At 39.7% G+C, this 12,653-nt stretch overlaps 2 protein-coding genes across 7 annotated transcripts in view; both read right to left on the reverse strand.

The window, feature by feature from the left end:
• The window catches only part of LOC308397002 (low density lipoprotein receptor adapter protein 1), a 47,892-nt gene extending 44,402 nt beyond the window's left edge, over nt 1-3,490 (reverse strand). For both annotated transcript variants that reach the window (XM_080882710.1, XM_080882711.1), the window contains exon 1: nt 3,171-3,490. In XM_080882710.1, coding sequence (XP_080738836.1) covers nt 3,171-3,255 — 85 coding nt within the window. In that variant the 5' untranslated portion in view covers nt 3,256-3,490. The remainder of the gene's footprint in view (nt 1-3,170) is intronic.
• Nucleotides 3,491-6,034: 2,544 nt separating this feature from the next.
• The window catches only part of LOC308397398 (E3 ubiquitin-protein ligase RNF19A), a 36,768-nt gene continuing 30,149 nt past the window's right edge, over nt 6,035-12,653 (reverse strand). For 4 of the 5 annotated variants that reach the window (XM_080883290.1, XM_080883287.1, XM_080883288.1 and 1 more), the window contains 3 exons: nt 9,773-9,904; nt 9,375-9,645; nt 6,035-7,709 (listed from right to left, as the gene is read on the reverse strand). In XM_080883290.1, the coding sequence (XP_080739416.1) occupies nt 7,421-7,709; nt 9,375-9,645; nt 9,773-9,904 (692 nt within the window). In that variant the 3' untranslated portion in view covers nt 6,035-7,420. The remainder of the gene's footprint in view (nt 7,710-9,374; nt 9,646-9,772; nt 9,905-12,653) is intronic. The other variant, XM_080883291.1, reaches the window with a different exon arrangement.

Raw genomic sequence — 12,653 nt, forward strand, 5'->3', positions numbered from 1 at the left:
GCCTGCACCGTTTCCTCACTGCTGCGTTCACACGTTTTCCCAGCCTGATCTCTGCGGTGTTTCTGAGACACAAACTGCTTCTGTCATCAGGTGCCGAAATCCAGCTGGATTCTGCTCTGGCAGTGTCACTCTGCCTTTTCTTATCTCTCTCACTGGCAACAACAATAAGAGAAGAAAAGCACAATGCAGGGGCTTCTGCTAACAATGTGTCACAATCGATGTCTTTCAAAATGACACGCTGATGGTTTGTTTGTCATCAAAAGTCAGCGCGGTTGATGCGCAGAGTATTGTGACGTGGAAAATTATGATTTTTTTTTTTTTAAATCCCTCACTGTTTGTGCACAATCAAAAGTTTTAGCCCAGCAGTTATGAGAAGCTGACAAACCCAAGCACTTATTTGAGACAAGCCACCACTTAAAACTGTCATTTTGTGCTCGAGCTGAGAAACAAAATGCATTTAAAGCAACCAGAGACAATCATGAAAGCCCAAATCCAACAGATTTATGTTCGGGCATTCAATAATTTATGTAGAACATGTCCAACAGAGCAGAAGAAACTAAGAACATCTTGCTGGCTGTGAAATTAATCAGTCATGTTTAATGAAAGCTGGCACTAAGTAGGAATTTTGGATGAAGCATAACCAGCATGCTACCATTTATTGCAGTGGGAAGCTCACAGGCAAAGTAGCAGAGAGGAGGGAGCGTTCAAGACGGCGCTTGACACATTTGTGTTACAGCAGGGCTGCAGGCTGCAAGGCAGTCTGTCACTGATGGTGTGACAAGGTTTGCTGCTCTGACCCCTCACTCAGCACTCAAAACCTCCTGTACTTCGCACTGTAGTTGTCCTTAAGCAACATTGCATATTGAATATGGTCAAAAAAACTTTTTGAAAAACCAATAACTGAGAATTATGATGTAAATTCAGCTCAATTATTAAAGATGTGTTTGTTGCATATTCATTTATCTTCGTCGAATGATAATTGGTCGACCTCTGTGGATGAAACTCGCTGAAAAATTGGTTTCATTTTTATATTTTTTAAGTAGCTGTATAATCTTATTAGACAGCTGAAGTGTGTTCAACAGAAAAACTAACCTAGACCTTTAATTAGATCTTAGTAGGATTAAATCTTAGTATAGTCCTCAGTTCTACCTGCAACAAATGAATACCATGCTACTTTTAACTAAGATAGTCATAGCCAGAGGCAATTTGATTGCTGTTGCCAGTCTGCCCTTATCCCCAACCTATTTTCACTTTTTTGAACACCTTGATTGATTTTTTTTCCCATTAAGCACCAAAGGATGAACTTGGACCATAGGATGAGCACTGATTAGCATCTCAAGGTCACTGTGACCTCCCAAAACGCATTGTGACTGTAACTCAAGAATTAATGTGCTACTTATGACAAGATTTCATGAAAATATCTAACAGGATACAACAATGAAGTGAGGAGATTTTACAAGCAAAGGGTCAAAGGTCAACTTTCTGTGTTATTATAGTGTCCCTACAAACACGGGCATTATTCAGCTCCATAACTCAGGAACAGACTGGGACTATGCTTAACTTTGATTAGGTGTTTCAGTAATCTGTATTGTAATCTCTATAAAATCCCTGCAGTTTTCACTACTGATTGATGGCCGAATGTTCATCCTGATTTTACAAAGTACAAAGTTGCAGTATTGATTTATCAGCGGATTTATTTGTTTATTATCTATAACTACATATATAAAAGTGATGAGATCATAGTTTACGAACTGTGTAGGAACCTACTTTACAAATTAACAAATAGCTTACCTTATTTTTATTTATTTTTTTGGAATATTTTCCATTAAAATAAAGATTGCATTACAATTACAATTGCATTGTAGTATGTTACTAATAATACACTGTTATGAATATGCCTGTGATAGCAGAGAACATCTGATAGATATATAGGAATCAAAATACCTCATCATTTGCTTTACCTTCTTAGTGCCAGGTTGGACTCTCTTTTGCCTTCAGAGCTACCTAAATTCTTTGTGTCACAGATCCAACAAGGTGCCGGACACATTCCTCTGAGATTTTAGTCCATGTTGACATGATAGCATCACACAGTTCCTGTAGATTTAATTCAGCTGCACATCCACAATGTGAATCTCCTGTTTCACACCCTAAAAGTGCTTTACTGTTATAATAAAAGGTCATTTACGTTACCATTGCCATCCTAACAGCTCAAAGCAGTGTAGCTATTCTCCTCTGAAGCAAACTTCCCAGAGAACTGCAGCTCACTAGGTAGCTTCTCATTTTCACACCATTCTCTATAAAACCCAAGAGATATTTGCTGGAAAAAGCCCAACAGATCAGCAGTTTATAAAATACTCAGAGCAGCAGGTTTGGCACCAACCAAGTCGCTTAAATCACCCTTATTCTCCAATCAGATGCTCATTTTGAACTTCAGCAGGTTGTCTTGACTACATGCACTGAGTTGCTGCCATGTGATTGGCTGATTACAGATTTGCATTTATGCAAAGTTAAGCAGGTGTACCTAATGAAGTGGTAGGTGAGTGTAGATGGCTGTAAAACGCAGCTAGGTGGAAAACCTGTAAAGCTCTTATGCTAGCGTTCTCAATTAATCTATCAATTATTGTACATATTACTAGATTAAGCGAATCCAATGGGGAAAATGCCGAAAAGAAAGAGTCCTAAGATCCCAAAGTGAATGTTTCAGAGTTTCAAACAGTATAAAGCTTTAATATATTTAACTAAAAAACAAGAACAGCAGCTATTTAGATTTTAGTTTAACTTGTTTAAACTGGTAATGAAGAAATACTGGCTCTAAGTAGCCATTTATGTTGGTATGGGGCTTCTGGCAGCATTAGCTCCATATCACACAGTAAAAGTGACAGGACTGTGCTTGTGTTTCTTATTATGTGACAGCTCAGAGTCAACAGCATAATAAAACAGCTTGTAACTGTACAGCTATGGCGCTTAGATTTGGCAGAAGGACAAACAAAAGCGCCCGAGCAATAAAACAACAAGTCCACTAGCTTGCTGCGAGCAGCCAGAGGCACACACTGCCCTCCTTTCATACTCCCAATCTGACAGATGATGCTGCCGCTACGCCACATGAAGAAAAAAAAAAGAATCTTTGCAAAACTGTAACCGTTTCCAAACATTTGTATCATCTCACTCACTTTCGTGTTTTGAAGTTCCCCATGTGTGCCGCGGAACTCCCGGGCTCTTGATAATCGCTCTGCCGGCAGATTTCAGGGCATCCATCACGAGGTGTGTCTGCTCTCCGGCAGGTGGATTCCCCAGTCACCGGACCACAGGGAGGAAAAGACGGAACAGCCTGCGCTCGATGGCGGATACGCCGGAAAGGAAAAAGGCGAGGGAGATAGGACACAGATTCAAGTTCCAGCCCCGAGCCTCTCTTCCTCGTTCTCTCTCTCTCTGTCTTTACCTCTCTCTCTCTTTCCCAAGTGATAACGTGAGCGGCTGAGGGCACACACGAGTCCACTGCACCGTTTCCAAAGTTGAGGGCGTGTCCTTCTAACCTTCACGAGCTTCCTTCGGTGAGAGGGAGTGACCTTAATGAAAAAAGTCATTACAGTCTAATGTGTGTACCGAGGACTTAAACACACTAATGAGTTTATGCCTAATGAGCTTACAACTGCACTTTCTGTCTCATAGGATTTCTTGCGGGTTATTGATCAGTGGTGGGCCCATTGTTACCATGGTTTCTTTTTCTCTTAGTTTTATTTTTTTAATTATCAAATAAAGTCATTTAGCCCTTTACCATGTTTAATATTTTAACCTTGACTAGAAACAACCCTACAGTTTTATTTAAGGGTGGTGATAAAATCATTAGCTACTGCTGACCATTTTCTGCCTTCTGTTTTCTTTAATGTTTTTTCCACATGTCCGTCTATGTTTCTTGTTAATAATAAACAAAGTAACAAAAGTAGTCAAAAGTCGAAATAATAAATAATTTGTTGGTATTCTGGCGCCATCTTTCGATTGTAGCTCGAAATTGCAATTTTCTTGTAATAACTGCTGTGACATCTTCACCTACTCGACAACATTTAGTAAGATTGTAAACAGATTAAAATGTCACTAAAATTTAAATGGCACGGAGAAAGTGCTTTAGTTTTAAAAGATCTCAAGACAAAAGGATAAAAATTCTGCACTCTAAATGTAAAATGAAACCGAAATATATAAAATTAAAGGTTTTTTTATTTAATAAAACTAAACGTATACCAACCACGTATATTTTATTTAACCAGATTCCATTAAATTTAACACTTTACTTACTCTTACACCTGTAATTTAATTAGTTAAAGTCAGCATATTGTGCATTTTTTAATGCAAGGGGCTAAAATCCACTGGTGTACCTTTAACATAAGCAAATATCTGTCTTTGATGTGTTCTGCCCAGGTTTCATATATTTCCCAATACCAAATAACAATCATAACATTTACAAACATTTGTTTCATATGTGATTATGCAATATTAAGACACAATGGTCTACAGTTGTGGTCAGAAGTTTATATGTGCAGATCATCGGCATGAAGGTCATGCTTGTCATGCTAATTTGGAGAATTTAATGATTTCTTTAAACAGCATATATCTTAAATGGCTATAAAAACAAGAACTGGGTACACAAGTTTGAATTGCTTTCTCTTTTCTCTAAGAGAAAGAAGATTTTCTGTAATTCACACAGGGTCAAAAGTATACATACAGCTTTGTATACTTTGACCACATATTTTTGGTGGTCATCAGCAAAAGTCTAGCTGGATATTTGATGACTCTTCTTGGCACAATTTCATTTAAATTGTCTGGTTTCCTACCATGGACCAAGCTTTTAAGTGTGGTGGACACATTTTCAACAGGGCTGAAAGTCGAGGTTTTCAAAAGGCCATTCCAGAAGCCTTCCAGTTAGCCTGCTTTGTCCATTCAAAAAAACAATTCTGATGTGTGTATGGATCATTGTTCTATTGAAGCACTCAACTGTATCCGAGTTTTAACTGCTTAGCTGTTAATGTGAGGTGATGTTGAAGACTTTGAAAGTAGTCCCCCTTCCTAATTATTCCATCCACTGTACAATGGATCAGTACCACTAATAGCAAAACAACCCCAGCACATGATGCTACCAGCACCATGCTTGACAGTTGGTGTATAGTTCTTAGGTTTGAAAGCCTCACCTTTACGCCTCAAACATACTTCTGGTCATTGTGGCCAAATAGTTCAGTCTTTGTCTTGTCTGATCACAGAAGCTCTTTCCGGAAGGCTTGTTCATTTCATTTGAGCTTTAAAGTATTGGTTTTGGAGCAGGGGCTTCTTTCTTGATGAGCACTTTCTCAGCTCATAATGATGTAAAACTTGCTTTACAATGGACAGTGACGCCAATGTTCCAGCAGTTTCCAGTTCATGGCACATTTAAGCCTTTGTGGTTCTTGGATTGTTTCTCACTAACCTAACCAATTTCCTCTCATCTGAGGGTGGCAGTTTGGGTCTTCTTCGATACTTTGGCAAAGTGTTGATGGGTCCAAATAATTTGTACTTACAAACAATAGTTTGAACTGATGATCTTACAATTTGCAGTTGTTTTGAAATGGCTCCAAGAGACCTTCATGACTTGTGTAAATATTCATTTTTCTGAGTTTTATTCAAACAAACTCTTTTTGTGCTGGCAAAGAGAAACAAAGACTAATGGGGCCGAATTAGGCCTCATTAGGCCTTGTCAAGTTAAAAGACACAGAAGAACCTTTACCACCACAAAAATTAAGTGAGTGTATGTACATATTTGAGCCAGTATGCATACTTTTAACCCCGTGTGAATTACACCCAATTCTTTTTTTCTTTTTTTTTAAAAGTCATTAAAGATGTATGCTGTACAACAGTTCAAAGAAATAATTTAAAGCCACCACATTACCCTAACATCCATGCCCATGGATGAGTTAATGTAATCTTCTGACCACAACTACAAGTACTTGTACCAAAGAAAAATAATTTTTGAGACATAGAGAACATGAAATTTGTTGTTTTTTTCCTTCATGGTGAAATATTTATTTAAATTCTCTCCACAACCCAGCACAGATTACAACTTCTCATTTTAAGTCTAAGCTCATCTCACAAGTATGTCACACTCAGGAAGCTAAGCAGTGCGTGTACTGTATAGTCACGGATTTCTCACAAATCATCTAGAACGAGTTATTACGGTTTAGCCTGCGGTGGCATGCTTGCTGTTGTAGTAATTTTGGTGCTCTGTGGTCATTTGAGAGAGTCTTTAGTTTATATTTAATGCCCTGAGCAGCACACACTACTGCAACTACACTGACTGCTTTGCATGTGATCATGTGAGTATGTGCCAATCTGCACGTGTTAATGTGTTGCTATTCTGGATACAGCAAGTTGGAGAACCATGCAGCGTTTTAAAATTCAAGAAGGTTGTGTCGCTCCCACGTCGTCCTGCATCAGAGTGAGCATTTTTACAAACTAAAGAATCATCTCCCTCTTCAGTTTAAAAAAAGAAACAGCTTCTTGAAAGCTGAAAGCTGCACTGAAACAATGCAAAAGAAAACCCTCCGACCCCGCCTCCACCTGTTTTCATGGAAGACTGGATCTGTGATAAATCGTAATTCTTGGTATTTAGAAGCCCTCTAGTCACTGGCACATTGTCACAGAGCACCCCTGAATCCAATAAAAAATAGCAGTTCGAGGCTTTAGTTTCAAATTTAATCTTCCACTAGACTTCTTTGACAGAAGCGTAATCGAACAGTGCAGCATGCATCATCTGTTTAAGGTTGCCCAATTCATGTGTGAACACTGCATCATAAGATGCTTGAAATACCCATTTAGATTAAAACAAAAGAAAAAATCATCCTGTTTTGCAGCATGTTTTGGGAAAATGTTTACATCAAGTCACTGACAGGACATTTGTTAGAGTCTTAGTCCCCCATAAAACAATTCATGCTTCTGGTGGTCTCTGAATTTGTAAAGGGTGAGGAAGGCAAGATCGCTGAAAGAGCAGAGCCAGATGAAGGGGAGGACTTCATGAAATAGACTTAAATGAGAGGGAGAGAAAGGTAGTTTCTTTTAGAAAGGACAACATAGGAAAAAAAAACAGACTGGACTAGTCGGCTAACATGCTCTCCTGTCTGCTTTACAGTATATAGCCCTCCTGGGTTTTTTAAAATATCATAGCCTCATGCTTTTTGTCTCATACACACACTCAAACACACACTCTCATCTTTATTTCTAAACCCGCATCTTCCTCAGAGGGTGCAGCTACAAGGCATCTGGTTGGAGGGCCCATCTTGGAAGCAGAAGGTGACCTTTGCCAACTATTCTCAGGTCAATCCAATGTCAGGTGATGGATTAGTGTACATCCATAAAACCTGACGAAATCTTCAACCAAGCACAACACCTGCATTGAAGAACCTCATACACCGTCCGTTTCAAAGACTGGGAAAACCGTCCCTTCGTCTTCTCCCGTTTCCCCTCCTGGTTTCTCTTGTCCTTCCTGCTCCTCTCCTCCTCCTCTTCCTTCTCCCCCCTCTCGTCTCTCTTCTCGTTCTGAGGCACACGGGTAGTCTTGGGACTGGGGCTGCGGCTGTCCCAGTGACTCCGTTGACAAGCTGCGGCTAGACAGGATGCTACTTAGGCTGGACTGGCGGGCGCCCCTGGGGTGGGTCTCAATTTCAACGCGAACCTCAATATTCGTTCTTTCCCTGCGGTCACAATGAAGAAACACAGTGGAGTCATTATACAGTACCGTCCAAAAATATTGCCATTCCATAGTGCACTCCAGTCGATCCAAAAATCATTATTCAGCAGAAGACATCAAGCTCACAGAGCAAGTCATAAAGAGCTGTCATTGGTGATGAGACATAGTGGCACACAGAGTCCTGACCAAACATTATCGAATCAGTCTAGAAATGCATTTACAAGAAATACAAGCAAGTACTTGCACAAGTACTGTTTTAAAAGCAAAGACTGATATACAGAATACTGTGGTGGTTTGCTTCAGTTGTGTGTGCATTTGTCTATTTGGTTACTGCTCCATTAACTTTAAGGTGTATCTCCTGAACTCTAATAGCAATATGTAACAGCTGCTTTATCCCACTGACTAACAAGTGGTGGTAATGCACCAACAAATGCAGCAATGGCCCAGCCTCCGCTGCAGAAGAGGACTGCTTGCAAATAAACAGAGATGGGTGCTTTTCATTTTTCTGTTTTGTGCCTCCTCACCTCCTCTCTACTCCATCCACCTGCCGCTGACGTGAAAATGAATCTAAGCATGTTAAAGGAAGTCTGAATACCTAAAAGGGTCTCTCAAAGAGGGAGGAGTGAGGAGACAGGGTGTATCCTCTATGGAAGTCAGACTATAAGGACCACGGGGAAAGTTAGACTTAGCAAATATATGTTTGTAAGACTAACAAAAAATGTATATACACAGCTATTCTGGTGTCAAGATCCATGGAGTGTTGACCCAGAGTTTAGAGTTTTGTCAGTTCTTTATTCTTTTTGGATTTTTAAAGTGGTTTATGTTGATAGTGTTTTTGTAATTTCTTGGTCTTACAAGTTATTTTGATCCCTGGTTTTGGTTCCCTATTGTTTTGTTATTTTTGCCTCTACTTCTTAGTATCGATGATTTTAGGTTTATTAGTTCCCTTTAGCATTCCTGTCCTGTTCCCTCTGTCTCATCTTTGTGTTAGCCTTGTCTGTCTGCAAGTTAATCTCATTATCCGGTCCTGTTCTGTCTCTCCTCCTGTTTAATTCCTGTTTTGTTCTCTGTGTCTTGTGTCGAGCTCAACTTCCCGCATCTCGTCATCTCTGATTTGTTCCCGCCGTGTCTCCCATCTGTCAGTGTAAATAAAGGCTAGTACTCCATCATTTTTCAAGTTTAAATCAATGATGCCATGAAAACTTTTATGCTCATCTAACAAAGATAATAAAATGCAGCGGCCGGCTGCTGTAACAAAACAGATGACGCAGCTGCGCCAGTGACATTACTTTAAAATGACAGCTCCGTAGCGAGGAGGACTCTGCTTTCTTGATATGTTCCACTCTTCCACTCGCATCTCAGATGGCAGTGACTTCAAGCCAAAGATTTTCTTGATTAACTCTGAATAACTTTTGTTTGCTTAAAAGAAAATTTCCACAAGATATCTTTAATTTAATTGCGAGAACATACCTAAAACCTTTACACACAATACTGTGCAAGTGGCAAGTTATTTTATATAAACATTAATGCATCAGTCATTGGACAAACAAGTCACTGAGCTTAAGTATAGGCATTAAAGCAGGAGAAACTATAAATGGTTGCTTTCAAATATTAAAGTCCTGTGTAAAAACATGTAAACATCTGAGGAAATTGTAAAGGCAATAATTACCTTAAAGGAATCATTTGCATCTCATCAGTCTTGTTATCAGGCACAATAACCACCTTGCAGTCAGACTGGCTGTCCTGCTGGGTGTATCCATGGCGTTTTGTGGCTTCATCCAATCCGGCATATCTATCTGGCTCTGGCGGTGTGGTGCTCGTACTTGGGAGGTCGCCTACTTCCTGTACACTGACTCGAACTTCTTGGACGCTGGTGTTGTTGAGTGCTGGGTTGTTCTGACCCGTCCAGTGATCACTGACTACATGAGAGAATAGAAGATCTATAAGAGAAGTTGAAACTTCATCAGATCGGGTCAAAATTCGGGGCACAAATCATAACCGACTACTCATACGGTCAGACAGTATCCCTAACTTGAACTATAGACTGATTAAATTATTGATACTCACAGTTGGCTAAGTCTTCCAGCTGGATTTTGTGTGTTTCAGGGGGCTCACTCTGCGGTCGACACCAACCGTTCCTACAGAGTGACATGGGAACGACCCCATAGACATAAGTCAGCATTAGCGGTACACCCACACCTGAAAGAAAACAGCAAAGAGTAAAGACCTCGTTCTTAACATATTTTTCATAATGACTTTTCTGGACTTTGTGCTTAATGTTAATAATCATATAACCGAAATGTCTTTGTAATGGTGAAGCACTGGATTACAGATAGGCCCGTAAGGGTTTTTGAGCATTGTCTTGCCTCTGTGCGCTACGGTAGTGCATTTGAAATCAAAATATGATGATATGATCGACCTCCAAAGGTTGATTCAGTTCATCTGGACGTAGTGTTTTCAGTGGGAGAAACGTTTCGTCACTCATCCAAGTGACTTCTTCAGCCTTAGCTGACTGCAGGTTTCCCCAAATCTTATAAACAGTACATTTGACCTCCCAGCCCAATGTTCCTTCAAGGGGCTGGTTTCAGTCATTATGTAAATGTACTGTTTCTAAGATTGGGGAAACCTGCAGTCAGCTGAGACTGAAGAAGTCACTTGGATGATTGAGAATGCATCAAGACATGATGCATTCTCAATCATTTTTACACAAAGTGCCCCTTTAAGGACTTCAGTTATTGTCTTTTTATCATTATCATTATTATTATTATCACAACAACAACACAAAACAAACACAAGGGGGAGCCTTTCCCGCTTTACCCTGGACTGGACACATTCAAGCTGCCAGGCATTTATAGACACAGGCTTGTTTTTTTTAAGGCGTTTTAGCCCCAAGTAACTGGAAAAAATTAGGCATATAGAGTGGACCTAAAAAAGGAAGAAAAACTCATTTTCTCTGAAATTATATCCTCATAATTATTATGTTCTTTAAGTGAGTAACATTGGTTTCCTTCCAAGCTTTTCTAAAAATAATTTTAGTTGCAGACATCCAGGCAACTGGATCTTCCTTTAGTCATCTATTTTATGTGCTGTTTGTAAGAAGCTGTGTTTTGGTCTATTTTAGCAATAACAAACTTTTTTTTAACTTTCCTATTTCGTCCTTTTGATCATGATCATCATTTATATATAGGATTTTATGCTGTATGTAGTATTTATTATAGGAGGCAAATAATTAGAAAGAGAGGTGAAATGTGTTTCCTGGTTAATTACTGTTATTAATATGAACTGATTATGGTGCGGACAATTGCGCAGTAGACACCTAAACAAAAAGTGTCTTCTTTGTTACATTTGTGAATGTAGAGATGAACACAAATGTTTCCTTAGAAGCTCTAAAAATGTGCAGTACATACCCTGTCAGGATACAATAAGACAGTTTTCACAAAAATAGATCATTAGTCACTCTTATGGATCGACTCATCATATTAGCAGAGCAAAGTTAGAATGTTGCAGGGCACAGCTGCGCTGGGAAAGTCAAATTTTATTTAACGAGCTGTACTTCTTTCGATTGTCCTTCGTAACCTTCACAAAAGTGCTTTGAATAAAGCCCAAGCTTGGTGACCAGCAGCCTCCCTACGCTGTGCAATTATGCAACCTGTGATTGAGACAGGAGTTTGAGAACACAAAGAAGAGTGCCAGCCAAACAAAGGGACATCATTAACACAGCAGGAACACTGGGGCGCTATTGACTCAGCAAGAGGGTGAAACCAGGGCAAGAGGATGAACCTGCCAGCCAAACAGATCACACAGGGAGAGGAGTGAAAGCGAAAGACAGTGTGCATCTGTGTCCAAGAGAGACACACACAAAAAAAACAGAGTGCTTTGACTCAAATATGAGAAACAAAACAACAGTTGGAGGGCAGTGAGAGCACAAAATAGAAGATGTTCGACAAAACACATGGTGGAATGAAGTAAAACATGAAGTAAAAATGGCTAAAGAAACTGCACAGTATGCAAGCACAGTAGTACATGCAGGGGTAAGAGGTACGGTGACGAGTACAATGCGGCTAAATGTGTCTTTGAGTTTGTGTGCGGCAAGCAAGGACCAGTCAGAGTGGGGTACAGTTATGGCTGTGACACTGCAGGGGAAAGATAAGACGCTACTGAAGTCTTACGAATTTCTGTCACGGCTGGGACTGTTACCTAAAGTACCATGAGTCACTGAAATGCTACTTTGCACTGTGTGTGTGTGTGGAGCAATGAAATAAAGTGGTATGTTTGTATACAGAAGCCTGGCTTGTGGATATTTGTATGGCTGGCACTAAACCCTATGCAGATTGCTTGGCTGCATATTCAGATCTGTAGAATTTATGGAAAAAATACAGCAGGTTAGGAAAAATTCTTCACTGTCTTGCTGAGTTATATAAAATAAACTGTACAATACTGCATAGAGGTAACACATGCAGCCTTATTAATTAAAAGTCAAGGATGAGTTTAGAAAACAAATAGATTTATGATTTTTGGGGATTTTTTTTTGTTTAGCAGGATGTTTTAGAGCTGCTGTTAGGTCAGACATATCAGTGTGAGCTAACACAGAAGGCATCAGTATCAGTCCATCATCAAACTTTCAGGGTGAAAGCAAAAATACAGTCATGTAAAAAAGAAAGTTTTCACAGCACTCTATGCTCTAACTCGCATCAAGTACATCCTTGATGCTTTTTATAAAAAATAACAGGGAACGTAGCAGCCGGGTGCTGCTAGTCGAACACACTTACCACCTCTGTAAAAGCAGAAGTTTGGGCAGTTTGCTGGTCTGAAGCATTCAGTTGTATGTTACCACAATGATACAACCTTCCCAGGAGTGAACACCCCACCAAATTCAACCAAAGATCAGGCTGTGCAATGCTTAGGAAAAGTGAAAAAAAAAACCCAAAAAAAACAAGAGCTACACCTC

The sequence above is a fragment of the Rhamphochromis sp. 'chilingali' genome (assembly GCF_963969265.1).
Source record: "Rhamphochromis sp. 'chilingali' genome assembly, chromosome: 5".
NCBI classification, from domain to species: Eukaryota; Metazoa; Chordata; class Actinopteri; order Cichliformes; family Cichlidae; genus Rhamphochromis; species Rhamphochromis sp. 'chilingali'.